The following is a 20,945-nucleotide window of genomic DNA, read 5'->3' on the forward strand; positions in this document are numbered from 1 at the left end:
TAAAAGCAAAGTAGGCACTGACTCAGAAAAGAGGCCCTTTGATGGCCACATGCAGGGCTGAGGTAAAGAAAGCTTGTCCTGGGCCTGCTTGGGTTCTCTGTGCTTCCTTCCCTAGACTCTGACTTTTTCTTAAATTTTTACACTGTTAGTTCCTTGAAATTGTGTGCAGTAGTTTCTGTTCTTTTAAAGTTTGTTGCTAAGGGATTTTCTCTACCTGATTATGAAATTCGCAGGTAAACAGGATGGAGGTGGAAGCAGCCATTCTGAGTGAGTTAACTCAGACACAGAAAGACAAATACCATAAGTTTTCTCTCATTTGGAGATATTAGCCTTGAATCTGCAGATGTGGGTGTTCCATTTTGAATACCCACAGAGGTCAGGGAATTAGTAAGGAGTCAGGGGTACAGTTCAGTGGAGATACAACACAGTGTATGTATAAATAATTACAAGGGAAATACTTTTTTTAAAAATTGTTTTATTTACTGTTTTTAATTGAGCTATACATTTTATCCACTCTCTTTCCTTCCTCCCCTCTCCACTTTCATCATCCCCCACTCTCATGCTACCAATTTACTCAGGAGAACTTGTCTTTTTCTCTTTCATAGGTAGATCCATGTATGTCTCTCTTAGGGTCCTCTTTGTTGTCTAGATTCTCTAGTATTGTGGATTGTAAGCTAGTTATTCTTTGCTTTATGCCTAAAAGCCACTTATGAGGGAGTATATATTATATTTGTCTTTTTGGGTCTGGACTACCTCACTCAGTATGGTGTTCATAGGTGTATGGATTGATATCCAGGTCTGTGATTGGATTCCATTGGTCCCCCTGTCTGTTTTCATGCCAATACTAGACTCTTTTCACTACTATAGCTCTGATGTAGACTTTGAAGTCAGTGATACCTTCAGAAATTTCTTAATTATGCAGTATTGTTTTGGCTATCCTGGGGTTTTTGTTTTTCCATATAAAGTTGAGTATTGTTCTTTCAAGTTCTGTGAAGAATTTAATGGGTATTGCATTGATTCTGTAGAATGCTTTTAGTAAGATTGCCATTTTTACTATGTTACCTATCCAAGAGCATGGGAGATCTTTCCATTTTCTGATGTCTTCTTTGATTTCTTTCTTCAAAGATTTAAAGTTCTTGTCTTTTAGGTCTTTCACTTGGTTAGAGTTGTCCCAAGGTATTTTATGTTATTGGTGGCTATTGTAAAGGGTGATGATTCTCTGATTTCTTTTTCAGTCCATTTATCATCTGTGTATAGGAGGGCTACTGATTTTTTTTGAGTTAATCTTGTATCCTGATATACTATTAAAGGTGTTTATTAGTTGTATGAGTTCCCTGGTAGAATTAATGACATGCCTGGTAAGTTATGTACACCTTGGGCAATAGTGGCAAGAATATTACAGGAGTAACCAATCATTCCTGTTTGGATTTAAGGTTTGGTACAGAAGTTTAACCCATACCTGGACCCATCATTGAGCCCAAGAACCTGAGGTTAAATAGGTGTTAGGGTCTAGAGAGTAGCCTATCATTGTTAGTCTGCTAAATGGACAGAGTATTAAACTGACATCTAGAGATATTCATAGGTTAGTGTATCTGTCAACTCTCATTGGGAAAGCATTTTTCTTATTCTTTGCTGTAGCTGGCTGTTAACACAGAGACCCACAACTAATTAAGGTCTCAATAAAAGATTGGAATGTTCAACCCTAAACAAGTCTTCTATGTCATTCCCTCCCTCCCAAGGCTCAGATACAAGGAAAGAGGAGGCAGAAAGATGGTAAGAGTCATAGGGGTAGATGATTACAAAGAAACTGTTTTCTGGACACAGCAGGAAAGTTGGAAGTATGACATTGCAGCACTTGAGACAGCATGCATAAGTACTGCACACACTCAGGCTGGGCAGAATTCCAGCAGGGAGAAGGGAGGTGGATATGAGGTCTCATTCATGGCTAAGGAGCAATTGGCAGTTGCCAGTTGCTGGGAGTTAATTAGTCTTTTAAAATGCGTGTCTCTGAAGCTGGACTATCCTCCAGTGAAGGTTACACATCTAAGAGTATATGGGCATCACAAACTATATTTGATGGTTAAAAAGAGAAAAAGATATCAGCCAGGAGTGATGGCACACACCTTTGATATCGGCACTCAGGAGACAGAGGCAGGTAGAATTCTGTGAGTTTGAGGCCAGTCTGGTCTACAAATCAAGTTCCAGGACAGCCAGGACTGTTACCCAGAGAAACCCTGTCTTGAAAAGCCAAAAACAAAACAAAACAAAAAACAACAAAAAAATAAACCCTCAAACTGAGCCAATCAAATACACTAAAAATAACTTCCAGTTTCCAGACCCCTAAACCCCCCAGCAAATTACTCTCTGATTTTCGTTCTCTGTCTGTGGAGAGGGCATAAAGGAGATTTTCATTTGTTGTTGTTGTTGTTGTTATTTTTTTTCTAAAGTGACTCTTGTTATGTAGAACAGACTGACCCTGAACTCTCCAGCCTCCTATTTGAGTCTTTCAAGTTCCCAGTTTATGACACATACCACACCCAGTTTAAAGAAGCTGTAAGAAGGGAAGGAAGAAGAGAACATGAGATAATGGGATTCTTATGAAGGGAGAAGGACAGTGATGAAGAGAAAGGAACAAGTTATCTTGATGGAGGGAGTCATGTAAGGGCTACTGAGAAACATAGCACTAGGGACATTTCCAAGAATCTTCAAGGATGACTCCAGCTAAGACTCTAAGCAACAGTGGAGAGGATGCCTAAATTGGCCTTCCCTTGTAATCAGACTGATGACTACATTAATTATCTTCATAGAACCTTCAATCAGCATCTGATGGAAGCAGATACAGAGATCTACAGTGAAGCACTGGGCAGAATTCCCTGAGACCAGCCCAAGAGAGGGAGGAGAGATAATATGATCCAAGGGGTTAAGACCACTGTAATCAAAAGCCCTAAGTTATTAAAACATAAAATGTCATATTCTGTAGACTTTGAAAGATATGAAGAATGTCTATCTAAAATATATCTATGCACATCTAGAAAATCTAACTAATGTGACTACAAGCTTGACTATTATTGATGACTATCCATTAACAACCTATATACATTAATATTTTAAAATGGAAAAAGAAAGCATCTTTAACAAATTTTACTGGCATAATTGGATATAGACATGTAGAAGAATATAATTAGATCCATCTCTATTGCCATGTACAAAACTCAAGTCCAAATGGATCAAAGACCTCAACATATAACTAACCATACTGAACCTCACAGAAGAGAAAGTGGGAAGTAACCTTGAATGCATTGGCACAGAAGGACCACTTATTAAATATAACTTCAGTAGCATAGACACTGAGAGCAACAATTAATGAATGGGACCTCTTGAAACTGAGATCTTCTGTAAAGCAAAACACACATTCAACAAGACAAAATGGCAGCATACAAAATGGGAAAAGATCTTCACCAACCAGACATCAGTTAGAGGGTTGATTTCTAAAATATACAAGGAACTCAAGAAATTTGCCATCAAAAGAACAAATGATCCAAGAAAAAATGGGGTACAGACCTAAACAGAGAACTCTCAACAGAGGAATTTAAAATGGCTGAAAGACATTTAAGGGAATGCTCAACATCGTAACCATTAGAGAAATGCAAATCAAAACAATTCTGAGATTCCATCTTACACCTGTAAGAATGGCCATGATCAAAAACACTGATGACAACTTATGCTGGAGAGGATGTGGGGTAAAGGGAACACTTCTCCATTGCTGGTGGAAGTACATACTGATACAGTGCTTTGAATTTCAGTATGGTGATTTCTCAGAAAATTAGGAAACAACCTACCTAAAGACCCAGCAATACCACTCTTGGGTATATATCTAAAGGATGCTCAATCATACCACAAGGACATTTGCTCAATTCACATTTGCTGTGAAACTATGTTCACAGCAGTATTATTTATCATATCCAGAACCTGGAAACAACCAAATGCCCCTCAACTGAAGAATAAATAAGGAATTTGTGGTGCATTTATACAATAGAGTACTACACAGCAGAAAAAATGACATCTTGACATTTGTGGGCAAATGGATGGATCTAGAAAATGTTATATTGAGTGAGGTAACCCAGACCCAGAAAGACAAATATAATATGTACTCCCTTCATAAGTGGCTTTTAGACATAAAGCAAAGAAAAATCACCCTACAATTCACAATCCCAGAGAACCTAGGCAACAATGAGGACCCTAAGAGTCTAATCTACATGGGAAGCAGAAAAAGACAAGCTCTCCTGAGTGAATATGGTGCATGGCCATTATGTGAGAGGGTACAAGAGGAGGGAGGAGGAAGGGAGGGGCGTGGAGAAAATGTATAGCTCAATAAAAACAATTTTAAAAGGGGGAAATGCTACTTTGGGGGTTCATGTTATCATCATATGGCAAAAACTACTGGTTGCAAAGAAAATAATCATTCTCCTGGTTGAGTGTTCTGCATGAAAGCAAATGTATGCACACTATATTCTAAAGAATTTGGGTAACTGAATGTTTCATCGGACTTTTTGATAGGATGTAGAAACAACCTGAGGCTAGTCAATATGATGATGAGACAAGCACCCAGAGCAGTCCTCTGGAGAATGTACAGGTGTGGTAGCCAACAGGGGATGCACAAAGTTTTCCATTACCAAAGAGCATTGGGGGCGTATAAACACTACACTTCAAGGTTCTAAAATACCTGTAAGTTAGGAAAATTAAAATATTGATTGTGAATGCATTTTACAAATCTCAGAGTTACAATTAGTTTTGCAAGAGCTTTTGAGTATGTGGTATTGTTTTTCCTTAATTTAAAAAAATGTGTATAAGCATTTTTGCCTGCATGTATGTGTATGCCCTGCATGTGTTCCAGGAAACAGAGTTACAGATGGCTGTGAGCCACTGTGTATGTTGGGAACTGAATTTGGTTGTTCTACAAAAACATCAAGTGCTCATGATTGGTTGAGCCGTCTCTCCAGAGCATACCCTGCTGCAAGTCACAACATTATACAGTAAATCTCAGCCATCTTTTCATGAGTGACTTATCAGAACCACGGGATCTGGTAAAGGTTAAACCAAAAGGCAAGGTTTTTGGTGCTGTTGCTTTGTGAATAAAGGGCTGTCCTTTGCTGTAGGTTTTTCCACCGTAGCTGACTTCCTTTCTGTTACATATTTGGTAATTAATTCCCGCAGCTCAGAACTGTTTCGTCAAAACAGTTTCCCACTGCCAGGCCTCTTTTGCTCTCACCTAGGAAAATTCAGAGGTCTGCCTTCCTGCAGTTATCTTTATCAGCAGGCAGTTGGCCAGTCTTTAGGCAAGAGCATCCCATCTAAGATAGTCACAGATCTCCAAGGACATAGAATTACTACCTGCCCAAGCTGCTGCTCTTGTTTTACCTCACTCAAAAGATTCTTAACTCCTTATGCTCACTTTCACCTCAGTTCAGGACTCTCAAGAACAGCAGAAGAAATAATTAACTGCAGCCCAGAGAAAGACCTGCAACATCCACAATAAGAATGGCGAATAACAGCATAGCCCAGAACTGATCATTTAGAGGCCTGGGTCTCCATCTAGAGCAGTAAGTCTAACTCCAGACCTAGGGCCATAGAAACTCAGCATTTGGCGTATGTGCTATCCGATTAAAGGCCATCAGCTTCTTCCTGACATAGGTTGCCTGGGTACCCGGTATCCTCTATGCATACTGGGAGGAAAGAAGTGATGTGCTGATTTAAACAATCTGAGCTCTATTCATAATTTTACTGAAAATAAACCTTTCTAAGCACCTAAAATGTAGTGTAGTACACTAACCTTCCCCTCTATAATTTCCTGATGATTTAATCCTTTCTTAACTAACTTTCTCCGTTAAGGGGTTCACTGGACATATACTGGCCTCTCCTATGGATCTGTGTATGTGTGTGGAAACTGTTATCTGATTTTTTTATGGAACAAAAGAATTCCAGCCCTGGAACCTGCTAGGACTGGGGATTACTGGTTTTAAGGATATATATGACTGGAACATTTGTAATGGGTAGGACAAGGAGAACGGTGTAGAACTAAGAGCAGTGTAGACTGAGGAGAACAAGTAACAGGTGGAACAATGGATTGAAGAGAGAAGAATAAAAAGACAGAGACAGATGATTCCCATTGTGAGTAGACTTCTTTACCCCTCAGATTTCTGACCCTCAGATAATAGCTCCCCCTTAGCTATTTGTGGTGTCTTTAACTGAATCCCCCAAACACCCTACCTCCACTTCGGACAAGGTCTAGATGTATATTCCAGACTGGCCTTGAATTTGATATATGTAGCCCAAGTTGGTCTCAAATTACCAAGCCTCCTATTGATGTTATGGGCACTTGCTATTGTATGCTATGTTTAACACAGCCAACTGACTTAACAAAGATGACGAGAACATGCAATGAGGAGATCTCAGACAGTCCTTAAAAACTGACATGGGAAACTCTCTATGAACATGCATAAGAATGAGAGAATTTATCTAATAATATAAATGTTAAGTGAAATGCTTTAAAGACTTACATATAGACAATTATAGATCAGAAACTGTAAAAGTATTACTGTAAGACATAGAGGACAAGATTTATGGAACCCTGAGAAAGTGACATAGGCAAAGGAGACAGAGTCAAACTATAAACAAAAATCGTATACACAGCAAAGGACACATCAGGGTGAAGAAACAACAGAGCGATCCGGGGAACATTTTTGTAAACGATGCGCATGTTCCCCGTGTGCAATTGTTCAACCGACAATAGTAAGAAGCAGCAGAGGTTGTCTTCCTGTGCAATTTAAGCTTAGTCCCTTTCTAGTTGCAAGGCTGTTTGTTTGCTGATCTCTGAGGACTTTGAGACCTGTGACATCTACCCTTTTCAATTAGAATAATGAAAATTAAGGGTAGCTGTTGTTAGTTTTTCATTGTTCTAACTATAGAAATGAATGACAGTGAGAAGTTGCTACTAGAAAGAAACAGAAACTGGATGCTCCTGTGCTGAACTACTGGTCTTCTTGGCCTTGGTACCTCTTCGTACCTCATAGGACCTTAAGTCAGAAGAAAAACATTCATTTACTTTCCTTTTCTAACCCATATTCCTTAGCATCACCATCCATTTCCCCCATTACAATAAAGTAGCTTATTCTGAGGCTTAATCAAAGGAATCCTACTAATTGTTCTCGAATTCTTCCTCTGTGAATGTAAAATCAAAGATAATCATATAGTTGTGACCCTATCTGTATGCTACCACCTTAACATAGTGAAAACAAAGTGTAATGAATGTCAGGTGGAAAAAATGTGTACAAAGGCAAACTGGCAACGTGTATGTGAGTGAAAAAGCAAGCACAGACCAGTTCGTTTTGCCTTGTAAACTAGAGTAGAGGACCGGAAGCAGGAAAGCCAAACCGAAACAGTGAGAGCAAGGAATGATTTTATGTATGAATCACAAGCCTGAGAAACATCTGCCTTCTCCCAGACAAGCTCCTTCCCCGGGCCCCTATGAATCCATAATCAATAAATGATCTATTGAACTATCACACCTGACCTTCAAAGTGTCACAGTTCAGAAAGACCTCTGTAATCATTGCCATCTCTACGTCCTTTCCCTTTTAGATGACTTACTGAAATCTTGGTTCTGTCCTGGCTTCTGCATAAAATTTCCCAGGTAATATAAGGATTTCCTAGACATGAAATCCAGGGGTCTCTTGTCAGTCCCTATCTTAGCTATATTTTCTTGCTAATACTCGTCATTACTGGTCATTCACCCTCAGCATTTGCACCACTGTTCTCTCTTACCCTTGTTAACCATCGCGTCTTCTCAGTGCCCACTGCTAATTCAGTACCTTGAGTCTATTTTGTTTCTTGTTCGGATCAGTCTACAGCCTCCTACTGGCTTCGCTGTCACCAGAGTTATACAGGTAGAATCCATCCCCTGGATTGCCAAGGCTACTTTTCTAAATAAATAATTCAATGAGTAAACATTTAAAATTCTCCCCATTGGTCACAGGATCCAGCTCAAATTTTATAGCCTGTCACATTCTCTGTCTACCGTTTGAGCATCATCCACTGTTGTGTCCCTTTTTATGGCCTGCACCACAGTAAATGGATGCACTTCATAGACTATGCTCTTTTATTGTGTCTTTATCCCTTAGCTCTGCCCTGAAATGTTCTTGCTCTGTCTTTCCTGATCACCCATTAACCTTTCAAGGCTAGGTTTTTTGCCATGTGGTTTATGTATGACCTTCCCGACCACTCCACACACTGCACCAACATGAACCTTTCCCACATTTGTATGATACAGTACCCTGTAAATACTTGTAAGAGCCACAGCACTTTGCTGCTTGCTAATTTATTTTTCTTTCTCCTTGAAGACTCTAAGCAGCTCAAGAAAAAGGTTTGTGTATTAGATATGTCTGCACCCCCATTCTTCTGGCACATAACTTGAATTAAATAATTTTTCTTCTATTATTCATTAGTTTTCAGTCTCCTCAGAAATTTGTGTAATTTTTAATGCAGTCAAATTTAATTTCATCCTTATATGTGGCACTAAGAATCGAATCTCGGGCTTTGTGCGTGCTAGGGAAGGGCTTTGCTTCCGAGCTACCTCTCACTGTGCGTCTGTCTTTCTTCTGAAACGGTCTCTCACTATGTTGCCCAGATTGGTGCTTAGCTTATGAATCTCCCACCTCAGCCTCCTGCATATTTGGGATTATGAGCATATGCTTCTCATATTAATTTTAACGCATTTTTATTAACCCCAGAAAAACCATGTTCTTCCAACTGGATTTTCCTAATCTCTCTGTTTTTCAGAACGCATGGTAAGTCATAATGTACAGTAAGGCTCTGAGAATTTGACCTTTTGAAGCCTTTAGCCCCCATAAAATTGTAAAACATACAATTTTCCATGCCCAGTTTATTTTTCTTAGCATAATGTTTTTAATACTTATCCACACTGTGCTCTATTTTGCTGAGTAATATTTTATTGCATAGATCTAACATATTTTATTTATATGATCTTCATTTGATAGACATTTGGGTTTGTCTTATTTTCTTTTCCTCTTCATAGTGGCAGGGAAATCAAGGGTGCAGGCTTGATGCAGCTGGACACGCTATCCCCACAGTCAGAAGCCGAAAGTAATGGATACCTGCTGCGATTCAGCTCTTTTTTCCATTTTTCTGTAGCTCAGAATCTCAGTCAGGCAATGGCTCTCTCCTCAATTAGTGTAGTCAAGGTAATTTCCCTCAGACATACTACCTCCTACATGATTCTAAATTCTGTGAAGTTACAATTAGCACAATTACAGTTCCACTCCTTGTCATCGGATAGACACTCAGATGTATTGCTTTTTAAAGTGACAACCTTCCACCTCCTGTTCCTATAGGCTTATGACTAAGTTATAATATAAAATGCATTCAGTGCAACTTAACAATTCCAACTCTTTAAAAGTCCAAAATTGCTTAGTTGTGAATTCCTACAAAGTAAAAACACAAGTTATATAGTTCCAACATATAATCACACAGAGTAAACATTTCTTTTCTAAAAGATAAGAATCAAGGCATAGCAAGGAATGCTCAGACCAGAGCAAGACCAAATTTCAACAGGGGCAATAGCAAATCCTGCAGCTCCATGTCTAGCATCTGGAAGACGTGATGAAATTATTTAGGTTCTAGCTCCGCCTGCAGCATGCATAGCCTTTCTCTAGCTCCATGCAACTTTTCTTGACATTTACTCCATGGACCTGGTATCTCCAACTTCCTGTCTATTGCAACTTAAGCTTCATATTCATAGCTTTACTCAATAGCCTCTCAAGGCCTCCTTGTATGGACTCCAACCCTGAAACACATTGCCTGGCCTTAGCTGCTATCCGAAGCTGTGGAGAAAGACTCTGTAACTCTCTCACTCTTGAGTCTTTCATATCTTCAAAATCAGCACCACATGGATGACACTGCCAGTCTTTCTGTAGCTCAGGAAGGAGTCGGTCACCCATGAACCACAGCTGTACCAGATTCTGGGTGCTGACCCTGGAGAAACACTCTCTCAGCCAGCTACTTCTGAGGATCGGAAAACTCTCTCAGCTGGCTTCTCAGTTCACACCTTCTTTTATAATAAGCTTGCATGTTTGGAAGTTGTAGCCTTTTCTATGTGGGACCATGCCTTCAAGACTCCTCTCCTAGTCTCCCAGTGCACTCTGTAACTGTTGCTCATTGACAGAAATTTTAGCCACATATGTTGAGATGCTATGTCTGCATCAGACCATATGGGTGTGAGCTGATGTAGCAAGGGTGTAAATACTGGCTGATATGTGATAGGTGTCTCCAGGAGAACTGCTAGTGACACATCTCACCAGGTGTGCAACAAGGCAAGCAGTCCACTTCCTACTATAACCTTTTAAATGGCTGTGATGTAGTGAAAGTTTGAATTTTCATTTCCTTAATGACCTTAATGCGAAATATCTTGTGTGTGTGTGTGACCACTTGTATATCTTGTTTGTAAAAATCTCCATATTTTTTGTTTTGCTGCTGTCCAAGTACTGAACTCTTACTGGGTGTGACATAATTTTTTTCTCTGATTCTCTGATGATTTCCTTTAAAACAGAAACGTTTTTTACTGATGTCCAGTGTACTTTCCCTTTTTTTGTTTATGCTTTTGTTGGCAAAGGTATGCTATTATTATCTTATCTGAGGTCAGGAAGACTTACTTCCCTCTTTAGAATTTTAAAGCTTCAGCTTCTATTTATGTCTTTTATCCAATCAGAATTAGTTCGTGTATATGGAAGGAGGACAGGTCCAAATTCCTTCTTATGTCCACAGTAAGTACTTTTAATACAGTGGCAAGAGTGACATTCTTGTCTTATTTTTGATTTCAGGGAAAACACTTTAACCTTTCATCATTTACTATATAAGGTGTGGACAAATTTGTAGATGTTAGGTTTTTCATTAGGTTCAGGGAAATCTACTTTAGTTTACTGAGTGTTTTTAATTGCAAGAGTGTTCTATTTTGTCAGGTGTTTTTTCTGCATTAATTGGGATGGTCATGTGGTCTTTGATTTTATTCTAGTAGTTAATTTTCAGCAAGTAAATTAACCTTAAATTTCTGAGTCAATTCCAAACAAATATTCCTTGTATTGAATCTTTTATGACTAAATTATTTTAATATTTCACAAAACAAAAGAAGGAAGTAGGCAAAGAAGCAAGACAAAAATAACTTCTTTAGGTAGTGGCTATGTAGATGATATTGAAGCTTTGGAAATAAAATCATCATTGTATAATGTATTTAAAGGAATATAAGTTTATAGGACTTTTCTACTCTTTGGATTGTATAGTTTTTAAATTGTAGTTTTGATGTAAAAATCTGACCCAAATAGCTCTACTTTACAAAGATTGACGTAATACTTTCCTTAGATTCCCCCCCTTCTCTCCCTGTCTGCCCGCACACCCTTCTTCAGACAGAATTGTCCCAAGTAAATTCTTGTTTAAAATTGTTAATTGGGAAATTGGTGATGTTCCTTCTGATTTTCTACCTGACTTAAGTTCTTGGCACCATTAGAGTGAAGAGAAGAGACATATATAGAGAACTGTAAGAACAGAAACACTTACATTTAGTTGTGACCTCAATAATGATCAATATCTCTATTAACAAAGCCAAGGGCTTCATCTTCAAGCAGCTCCTTTTCACTGTAACACAGGCAGAACTAGGTGGCTGGCCCACAAGCTTCCTCTTCTCAGGTCTCTGGGATTCAGGACTCAGTTGCTAAGCAACCATTTCCTTATTCTTGGGCCAATGGGCTTCTTGGTAGTTCCTTTGAAGTTGGAATGAAGCCTGGTGCTTGGAGAGAGCAGGCTATGGGAAGGGACTACATCTAATCTGCCCTCCCTTTGGCTGAAGATAAAGGCTAAGCTTGAAATAAGTAGAGGTGACTTCCTAATACAGAAGGGGGTTACCATAAGCCTAGTATGTAAGTTTCTATACTAAGTTCTACTGTATTCGGGGTTGCTGGTGATTCTTTCTTTTATGTTACCTCTAGAAAAATATATTACCCATTTTTTTTGTACTATATGGAGATGCGTGAGGCTGGATAATTTTGTTTGTTTTCGTTTCCAGTCCTTGGATGTGCAAACATCTGATTAGTGAAGTCAAAACCTAGTGTAGGGTACCACATGGCAGCAAAGACAGGGAGTCTTTGTATATGTGTATTTGTATATGTATCTGTATATGTGCATTTCTTCCATTCTCTTCCTTTTTAGGTTATATTCATTTATTTGCTTAATTTGTAGAAGGTGGCATACACATGCCATGATACCAATGTGGAGGTCAGAGGGCAGCTTGTGAGAGTCAGTTTTCTCCCTCCAGTATGAAGGTTCCTGGGGGATTGAGATCGGGTTGTTGGGCTTGATGGCAGCGACCATTTCCTGCTGAGTCACCTTGCTGACCCGGAGTTCCCCTTCTTGGAAAGCCACTACATTCAATCACAGGGCCTTCACCCTATTGACCATATCTAATTCTCATCATCTCCAAAGCAATATATAGTAGGATGAACACTTCAATACCTCATAATGTGGCTTAGACCTTAGAACATGGAGTTTTGCAAGGGACACACAAGCCATATGCAAATCACAGAAAGATAAGATTACGTATTTGAGCTGACTTGACATTAAATATTTATAGCCCCAAGCTAAGGCACCCCTAGGCTGTGGCAGAGAAGACGACTATGGACCAGATACATTTTATTCCTAAATGAGTGTTCAGGAAAAAGAACAGGACTATTAAGAATAACTAAAAAGTAGAACAGATTGAGAAATTATACCTAAAGAATACACAATTTTTACATCACATTCAGGTAATTACTTCAGAAAGACCATTGTAATGGGTTTTTAAATTACTCCCTTTGTTAGTTTCCATTGCTATAGCAACACACCATCATAATTATAGAGGGTGAAAATGATATTTGTTCTCTTTCAGTTCTTGAGGCCAGAAATCTGAAATAATAGAGTGTTGAGGTCAAGGCCAGGGATAGTTTCAGTTGGAGGCACCAGGGAAGAATCAACTTCTCCCCTTCTCTTTTGTTTGTTTGTTTTTTCTCTTGTCTGGTAATGGAACTCAGGGTCGTTGGAATGCCAGGCAAGGACTCTACTGCTAAGCTAGAACTACCCCAGAATACATTCATTTTTTTAAAAATGAGGTTTATTTGTTCATTTTATTTATGTGTATGGGTGTTTAGTTGCATGCTTTTATCTGCATCATATCTGTGCCTTTGAAAGTCAGAGGCTATTGGCTCCTGGGTACTGGAGACAGAAGTGGTTGTATACCACTCGAGCCACCTGATGTGGCTGTTGCTGTCTAAACACAGGTCCTCTGCAATAGCAGGAAGCATTCTTTCTCAAGACAGGGTTTCTCTGTGGATCCCTGGCTGCCTTGAAACTCACTCTGTAGACCAGGCTGGCCTAGAACTCACAGAGATCCACCTGCCTCTGCCTCCTAAGTGCTGGGATTAAAGGCGTGCTCCACCTCCATCCCCCCCACTTACTCTCCCCAGTGTAGTAAGCATTCTTAATTATTGAACCCCCAGAATAAGTTCTTTAATCTTCAATTTTCAGTTTATAGTGGCTGCTACCATTCAGACTCTTGGGACTACATTCCTTCAACCTCTGTTCAGTGGTCACTTTCTTGTTTTTATAGTCATATGCTCCTTAATGATGGAGATACATTATGAGAAATTTGTCACTGTACAAACATTATAGAATGCACTTTGCAACCATAAATAGTATGGGCAAATTACTCATCCTCACCTCTTGCTGTAGCCAACAGACAGGGTAAACAAAATGTAGGCAGCTTCTGGAAGCATGACATGGCTTACTCTCAACTTCACTTTGATAAGTAGAGAAATAGACTGTAAAAATAATTAAACATTGTAGAAAAGTTAATACATTGACCAGTATTGACAGTCACTTAGTAGTTTAAACAGTTATATGGACTGTATACAATTGTAAGTGCTGTCCTTTGATACAGCAATAGGTTTATTTACCTCAGCCTCAGTATAGACAGATGAGTGGTGCATTGTGTTATGAGGCTACAATGGCTCTGATGTCACTTTATAAATTAGAACTTTATAGATCCATTATTTTATGATAATACCATTATATATTTTGCTCATTTTGGAAAATATTATTCACTGACTTGCTGTGGGATAATGTTCTTGTACACTGTAAAGATTTGTTGCTCATATTGGTTTAGTAAAATGCTGATTGACCAGTGACCAGGCAGGAAGTATAGGCAGGGTGACTAGACTGGGAGAATTCTGGGAAGAGGAAAGGCAGAGAGTCAGTCACCAACCAGATGCAGAGGAAGCAAGATGAGAATGCTTTAGTGAGAAAAGGTACCAATCCATGTGGCTAAACATAGACAAGAATTATGGGTTAATAATAAGCCTGAGCTAATAGGCCAAACAGCTTATAATCAATATAAGCCTGTGTGTTTTGGGGGGGGCACTGAATGGCTGTGGGACCAGGCAGGACAGAAACTTTCATCTATACTGACTGACTAGCTGGATCTGTTTCCCTTCTGTAATCATAAATAAACAGTGAGAAACTATAAAAGTGCTTTATATGAAAATAAAGGAACATTGAAGGCAGAGATAAATAAACTGTGGGTAGAGATCAAGTGTGAATCAAGGAAGGAGAAATGTTCTTGTTTGTAGATAGTCTCAGTAGGTAGCCCAGGATGGTATAAAACTAAGTCTTTTTGTCTCAGTCTCCTGAGTGTGGGGATTACAGATATATACCATCAATGCCAGACCCACAAAATGCTAATGTGGTATCTAAAGGATGAGAATAAGTTAGTTACACAAACCATGCTTCAGATATAGTGTCAACATGAAAAAAGGTTATGTAGTGAGGATAAGGTATGCTCAAGAAAATTAAAAGTTATAAATGTTGGTATAGCTAGAGCTACAGACTAGGGTGGGGCAGGTACAGAGAATGAAATAAGCCTGGATTGGTAGAGATGGTTACTTCATTCTTGATGACTGTACTAGTTAACTTAGGGCAGCCAAAATAAAATACCATAGGTAAGGATTTAAGTAACAGGAAGTTAAATCTCTGACTCCTCTCGAGGCCGAGAGCCCAATAGAGTGCCAGCATGGTAGAATTTTATTTGATGGTCCTTTTCTTTGCTAGAAGATACCAACTTTCTCTGTGTTCTAATATGGCTGAGAAAGAATATGGGAGGGAGGGAAACCAAGACTTCTATTAAAAGCGATGTCCTAAATAATTATTAACTCCAGATACAACCACATTGGGGTGGGACACAATTCAGTCCTTAGAAAAGGCCAACAAGAGCTATTTAACTTCTACCAATGAGGCTACGTGATCACATTTGACAAGATAAGCTGAGATGTGTAGAGAATGGGCAAAAGGGCGGAAGTGAATATAAAGGCAGGAGAGGAAGTGTTTTCAGTGGTTTAACTAAATTCAGACAGCATGTCAGTTGGAAAACAGAGAATTCTACACTAACCCAAGAGGTAAAACTGAGTAGGTAGAGTTCTTCATCTGATATGAACATGATGGCATAAGAAGCACCTGCTAGGGTGGTTAGGTTTTCACACTGCTTAACTGAATGAGAGATAAAGCCATTTAGATAGGGAATACTCAAAGGAGATTAAACATGGGGGAAGGACCAGCAATTCCTTTGATATCTGGAACATTTTGGGAATGTTTGAGAGATTAACTCTTTTGAATGATATTAATTTTTATAATCATTAAACACGAACCCTTAAGTACTGCCTAAGTACCCATGTCTTAACACAATAAAAGAACTAATTCTTTTAGCTTCTACGAGAAAACAGATAGTTAATAGTGCAAAATTTATATATATAAAAAAAGCATAGGTGGAAGGATTGGTCCTAGGCTGGAGTGCAGCCTCCATCTTGAAGGAAAGGGGCTTGGTACTTTTTGGCAGACACCTAACATTTAGCACTTTTAAACAAGTTAATTCCCCCCCCCCCCAAATATGATCTTTAATTGTTGAGCTAACTTGCAATAACACAATGAAATACCAAAGACAGTCTACTTAGGAAATAAAGTTGCCCTTCTTGCTTTATGGTTCTGGAGGTTCAAGTTCAATTCTGAAAGGTCACATTGGTTTGAGTCTCTCATGACAATGCCACATTATGTATGGAGTGTTTGGTGAAACAACCTACTTAGATCTTAGGCTAGACTGCAGAGAGACAGGAGTTTCATGTTTCCTTTTCACAGCATACCCCAATTACACCACCCTGGAGTAGTACCACTTTGAGAAGAAAGCTTTAGGACACCCTGTTATGGTTTAAGTAAAAATGCTGCACATCTACAAGTGGCTGCAGCAGGAGGGCCATGAGACCATGCTGCAGGTCCCTGAAGTAGCAGCAGGCAGTGGGCAGCGGGTCCCAAGAGAGCAGCCAGTCCCAGGCAAGGATGGCACAGTTCCCTGAGTGGCTGCAACAGGCTATGAGTCCCAGGCAGAGAGATGCATGGTGGGTGAGAGACCTCCATGGGGCAGCCAGTCCCACAATGAGAAACAGACAGATGAGGCATGCCACAAGACCATGCCACGAGATAATGCTGCAGGGCTCCAAAGGCGCTGGTCCCAGGCAGGGAGCCACATGGTGGGCGAGAGACAGAGATATAGATAGGCATGCAATGCAGAGTGAGGTTGGATATTTAGTGGGTTATGGAGGGGAAAGGGGAGAAGTGGAGAAGAGCAGAGAGAGAGAGAGAGAGAAAGAGAAAGAGAGAGAAAGAGAGAGAGGGGGAAGCAGAGAAGTGGGGAGAAGGGAGAGACAGAAGCTGCCTCTTCAAGAGGGAGACTGGAAAGGAGGGACTCAGTCTGGAAACTGAAGATCAGGAGTGGTGTGGCTTGTCTCATGAAGGGACAGGACTGATCATTACACTCTCCACATTCAAATGACATCTCTTGGTTAATGGCAACATTGCTTTGACCATCCATGAGAGTGCCATCATCTTTTTAAACTCCTCTCTCTCCGAAAGTTTATCCCATTGTCAATTTTCTCTTGGTTCTCCATGAATTAAAGCCCTTAAAATTCCATTGCAAAAATTATTTCAAGTGTTACTTCCTCCTTGCACCTTTTTCTGTTTCTCCCAACATAATAATGTTTTATGGATATGGTAGCATTTAAAGGAAAATTCCAAAGAGAATATCAAAACAAATATTACTATTTTAAGATGTTGTGAATTCATTTTAACTTTCATTACTCAAAAATTCTATTCTTTACATCTCTTAGTGTACCATTCTTTCCATTTCTTTATCATCATTATTATTTTGAATGCATTCTAGTCCTCTTTGGTGGAGGTTTGTTTAAGGTTGAAGAAAGAAAATCCCGGGATTGGGACAAGCCTGTTGTGGAAAATTACTTTAACTATGTGAGGATGTGTTACATTTGTTTCTACTGGCTTTGTTAGCAAGGTCAAGATGTTTCTTTTCATTTTTTTTTGTGTTACCTTGTCTGCCTAAGACACCTGGTTGGTTTATTTAAAAGGTCAATAGCTAGGCAGGGGAGGGGTAAGGTGAGTTCAAAGGCAGAGTAAGTAAGAAGAGAAATCTAGGATAGAGAAGAGAATGAGGGAGAAAGAGAGGGACATGCCCAGGGTCAGAAGCCAGCTAGGCAGATAGAAGAAGCAATGAAAGTAGGACATACAGAAAGAATGGTAAAAAGTCCCAAGGCAAAACGCAGATAAAAAGAAACACTAAAATAAAAGCTAAGTCTGAGCATTCGCAACAAATAACATGTCTCTGTCTCATGATTGGGGTACTGGTTGGTGGTCTGAAAGAAAGTCTGCTACACAAGTCTGAGCTACAAAGAGACCAATCTCAAAAAAATATTGTGTTCCATATAGATATTTGCCAACACATGTAACATAAACCCTAAATTTAATAAATGTGACTTTCCCAAATCCACTAAGCCAGCTTTGTGGACGAAGACAATAAAGCTGGGGTAGAAAGGGGTCCAAAAGTTCTATGTTCTAGGTCACTGTATTCCCGTAGAAGATTTTCCTGCAAATGAATTTTCTGAATCACGACAGAACCACCCAGGATCAAGCTAGATCTTTGGATCAGAAGCTCTTTTGAAGTCAACGAAGAATAAAAGACAACCAGCCACGGGCATTACTCATTGGAATTAGCTTTGATGTAGGACTTGGTCCCAATGCATTTTGGTTGCCAGTTCTTAAAACTCTTGAGTTAGCCCAGTGTACTTTGAAGCTTTCGGAACTTCACAGAATCCCAACGAAATCCCTAACCCAAGATTCAGCAGCAGATTGCACAGGGTCTGGGATCATTTCTTTTGGTTCTATTTGCCCACCAAGAGGGAAGTGGCCGATTATCAGGTAAAACCTTTCCAGGAGAGGCAGTTACAAAGAGCTCGGACAGCTCCCAGGACCCGCGACCTCTTCATCCAGCAGAACCCCAGACAAGCCACCTCTCGCAGCAGGCTCGGGGTCACCTGGCGCACCTGCCAACAGGCCCCGCCCTCTGCCCCCGCTCCGCCCGCTCCCTGCCGGCCGCTGCTGCACGCCCCGCCCCGGTCGGCTCCGCGGCCTGGGGCTCGAGCTCTGGCCCCGCCCCCTCCAGCTCCCCAACGTCCTCGGCGTCTAGCCCAAGCCTGCGCCTGCGCCCTGAGGCTGAAGTCGGGGCGCGCCTGGGCTAGAACGCGGAGAGCGGCGGGCGGAGCAGCCAATGGGCGGCGGCGCTGCCTAGCGGCCGGGAGGCGGGGCCTGCGCGGGTGTTAGGTTAGCGCGAGGCGTGACCTAGTTGACAGGCTCTGAGGTGCTGCTGTGGCGGCGGCCGCGGGGCAGAGCGGGCGGGCTGAGGGGAGGAGGGCGGCGACGGGCGAGCGGCTAGCGGCGCGGGACACAGAGCCTTTGCACTTTTCCCACCCGAGTGTCCCCTCCATTTCCCGCCCCCCCCCCACACTCCACACACCCTGTCTGCCCGTGAGCCTGGGGAACTTGCAGCTTAAAGCCAGCCACCCCCACGGCAGCATGTACCCCAGCAACAAGAAGAAAAAGGTGTGGAGAGAGGAGAAAGGTAACCGGCCCCGAGGCCCCGGGGGCGGGCGGCGGGTGGGTGGGGGGCGGGGGCCCCGGCGGGGCGGCGCGGCGCCCTCCGCCCGCAGACTCCCTCGCGCCCTCTCGGCCGGTGCAGCTCCAGCCCGTGGCCGCGTCCACGCGCGCGCGCGCGCGTTCACGCCCCGGCCGGCCACGCGCCGCCCCCGGGCACCTGCGGCTCGCGCACGTGCGGGGCGCACACCCCCCCTGGGCGCCGAGTCGTCTCCTCCCCGGCGGCGGGTTCCCCGGGGCCGCGTGCAAGTTGGTCAGGACCCCGGCTGGGAATTTGCACGGCCCGCCCGGGTGTCCCGTGGACCGGTTGCCCGGCGGCGGGGGCTCAGGCTGCGGCTGCTGCTGAGCCTGGTGCGCCTGCACCTGCTTTCGTCCGTTCCCCGCCTCTGCCCTCCGTCCATCCCAGCCCCGCTCCGTTGCTGCAGCAGTGGGACTTCTGAAATTTGCAACCTGCCAGGAGCATCTTAGCGGGCGAGCATCAGTGCCTTCCGAGAAGTCTGAATGGGCTTTCCCCGGCGCCGCGTTTCTCTGTTGCATCCCCATTCATAGTGTGAAGTCGCCCTGAGTAAGGCTGCTTGCACTCCGTGAATGAACCCTTCCCTGAGTTTTGTGCACACCTAGGCTTCTCCAGATCCGTTAGATTGACAGTGGCGCTGATTCCTTTAAGAAGGAGAGCTGTGCGATTTTTTTTCTCTCTCCCGTCTGTCTCACCTCAGTTTCACAGACCATATTTTGATGTGTCTGGCATAGTTTTCTTCATCTTTTAACCTCTTTTATTCCCTCCTTCCCATTACAGATAAACCATGTGCATTGACTAGCGACGAAATCTGTATTAAAGGATGAAGCTGAGTAAGGGTGTACAGATTTCTCCGGACTGTCTTAATGAACAGGGATAATGGGGCGAAAGTTGATCTTTTTCTTTTTTGGCCTTAGCTTGTTAAACATTTTCATTTCAAGTCCCTGCCCTTTATGAACCCTTTGACCAAACAGTAGATGTCAGTACGAAGATTTGAAAGAATTCTCTAAATAGTGCCTGCTTTAACAGTGCATGAGAAAAGGAGTAAGGAGGGAAGTTTTCAAATTAACTGCAGGGAAGTCTTAACATGACTGAACAGCCCAGTTCAAATATCCTTAAAATGCTGGAAGATTTGCAAGCGTCACTGTGTTAATGAATATGAGTTTGAGAGAATTAAAACTTAAGGTGTCACAAAACAAATGCTGTTTAGAACTACGGTCTGATAACAGCGGAAGGCATAGGTCACTGGTAGAGCATTCGCTGACCCTCAGAAGGCCTCTCTACCCCTCTCTCTGGGGAAAACTAAAGCCAGGGAGAGTTGGGGAAAGAGTCGTCTCTGGGACATAGTGCTTGTGCCTTGCTTTTGTAGTAGCAGTTTGTGTTGAGCATACTCATTGTGAGAGCTGGAAAAATCACACCCGTTTTTCTTGATGTTCTTTATATGTTAGCTTTGTATAATTGATGATGATAAAACAAAATAGTGTAAAGCCATTGACACTGTTCTCAGCAACATGAATCATTGACTGTATAGTGAAAACTTGAGAGCTATTTCTGTTATGTTAGGAAAACAGCTCCTAATGTAGCATCTATACACTTGGACTATGATGAGCAGACATTTCAGAATCTTTCTTTAATATCTTGGTTTTTGTTTTGCCTTTTGTTTCATATGAAAGGAAAATATAAACAAATATTTTTTTTAAAAAAATGAAGACGCAAATGCACAAAGAATGCTTTCAATGGAGTTATTTTCTTTTATCCCAAACTAAGCTATTTTTGCATGAAGGTTAAAGTTAAAG

The 20,945-nt window shown here is 41.4% G+C and overlaps 1 protein-coding gene across 8 annotated transcripts in view; it reads left to right on the forward strand.

Moving 5' to 3' along the window:
• The first annotated feature begins 18,804 nt into the window (after positions 1-18,804).
• The window catches only part of Macrod2 (mono-ADP ribosylhydrolase 2), a 1,861,794-nt gene continuing 1,859,653 nt past the window's right edge, over positions 18,805-20,945 (forward strand). For all 8 annotated transcript variants that reach the window (XM_075962323.1, XM_075962324.1, XM_075962327.1 and 5 more), the window contains exon 1: positions 18,805-19,101. In XM_075962323.1, coding sequence (XP_075818438.1) covers positions 19,056-19,101 — 46 coding nt within the window. In that variant the 5' untranslated portion in view covers positions 18,805-19,055. The remainder of the gene's footprint in view (positions 19,102-20,945) is intronic.

The sequence above is a fragment of the Microtus pennsylvanicus genome, chromosome 2 (assembly GCF_037038515.1).
Source record: "Microtus pennsylvanicus isolate mMicPen1 chromosome 2, mMicPen1.hap1, whole genome shotgun sequence".
Classification (NCBI taxonomy): domain Eukaryota; kingdom Metazoa; phylum Chordata; class Mammalia; order Rodentia; family Cricetidae; genus Microtus; species Microtus pennsylvanicus.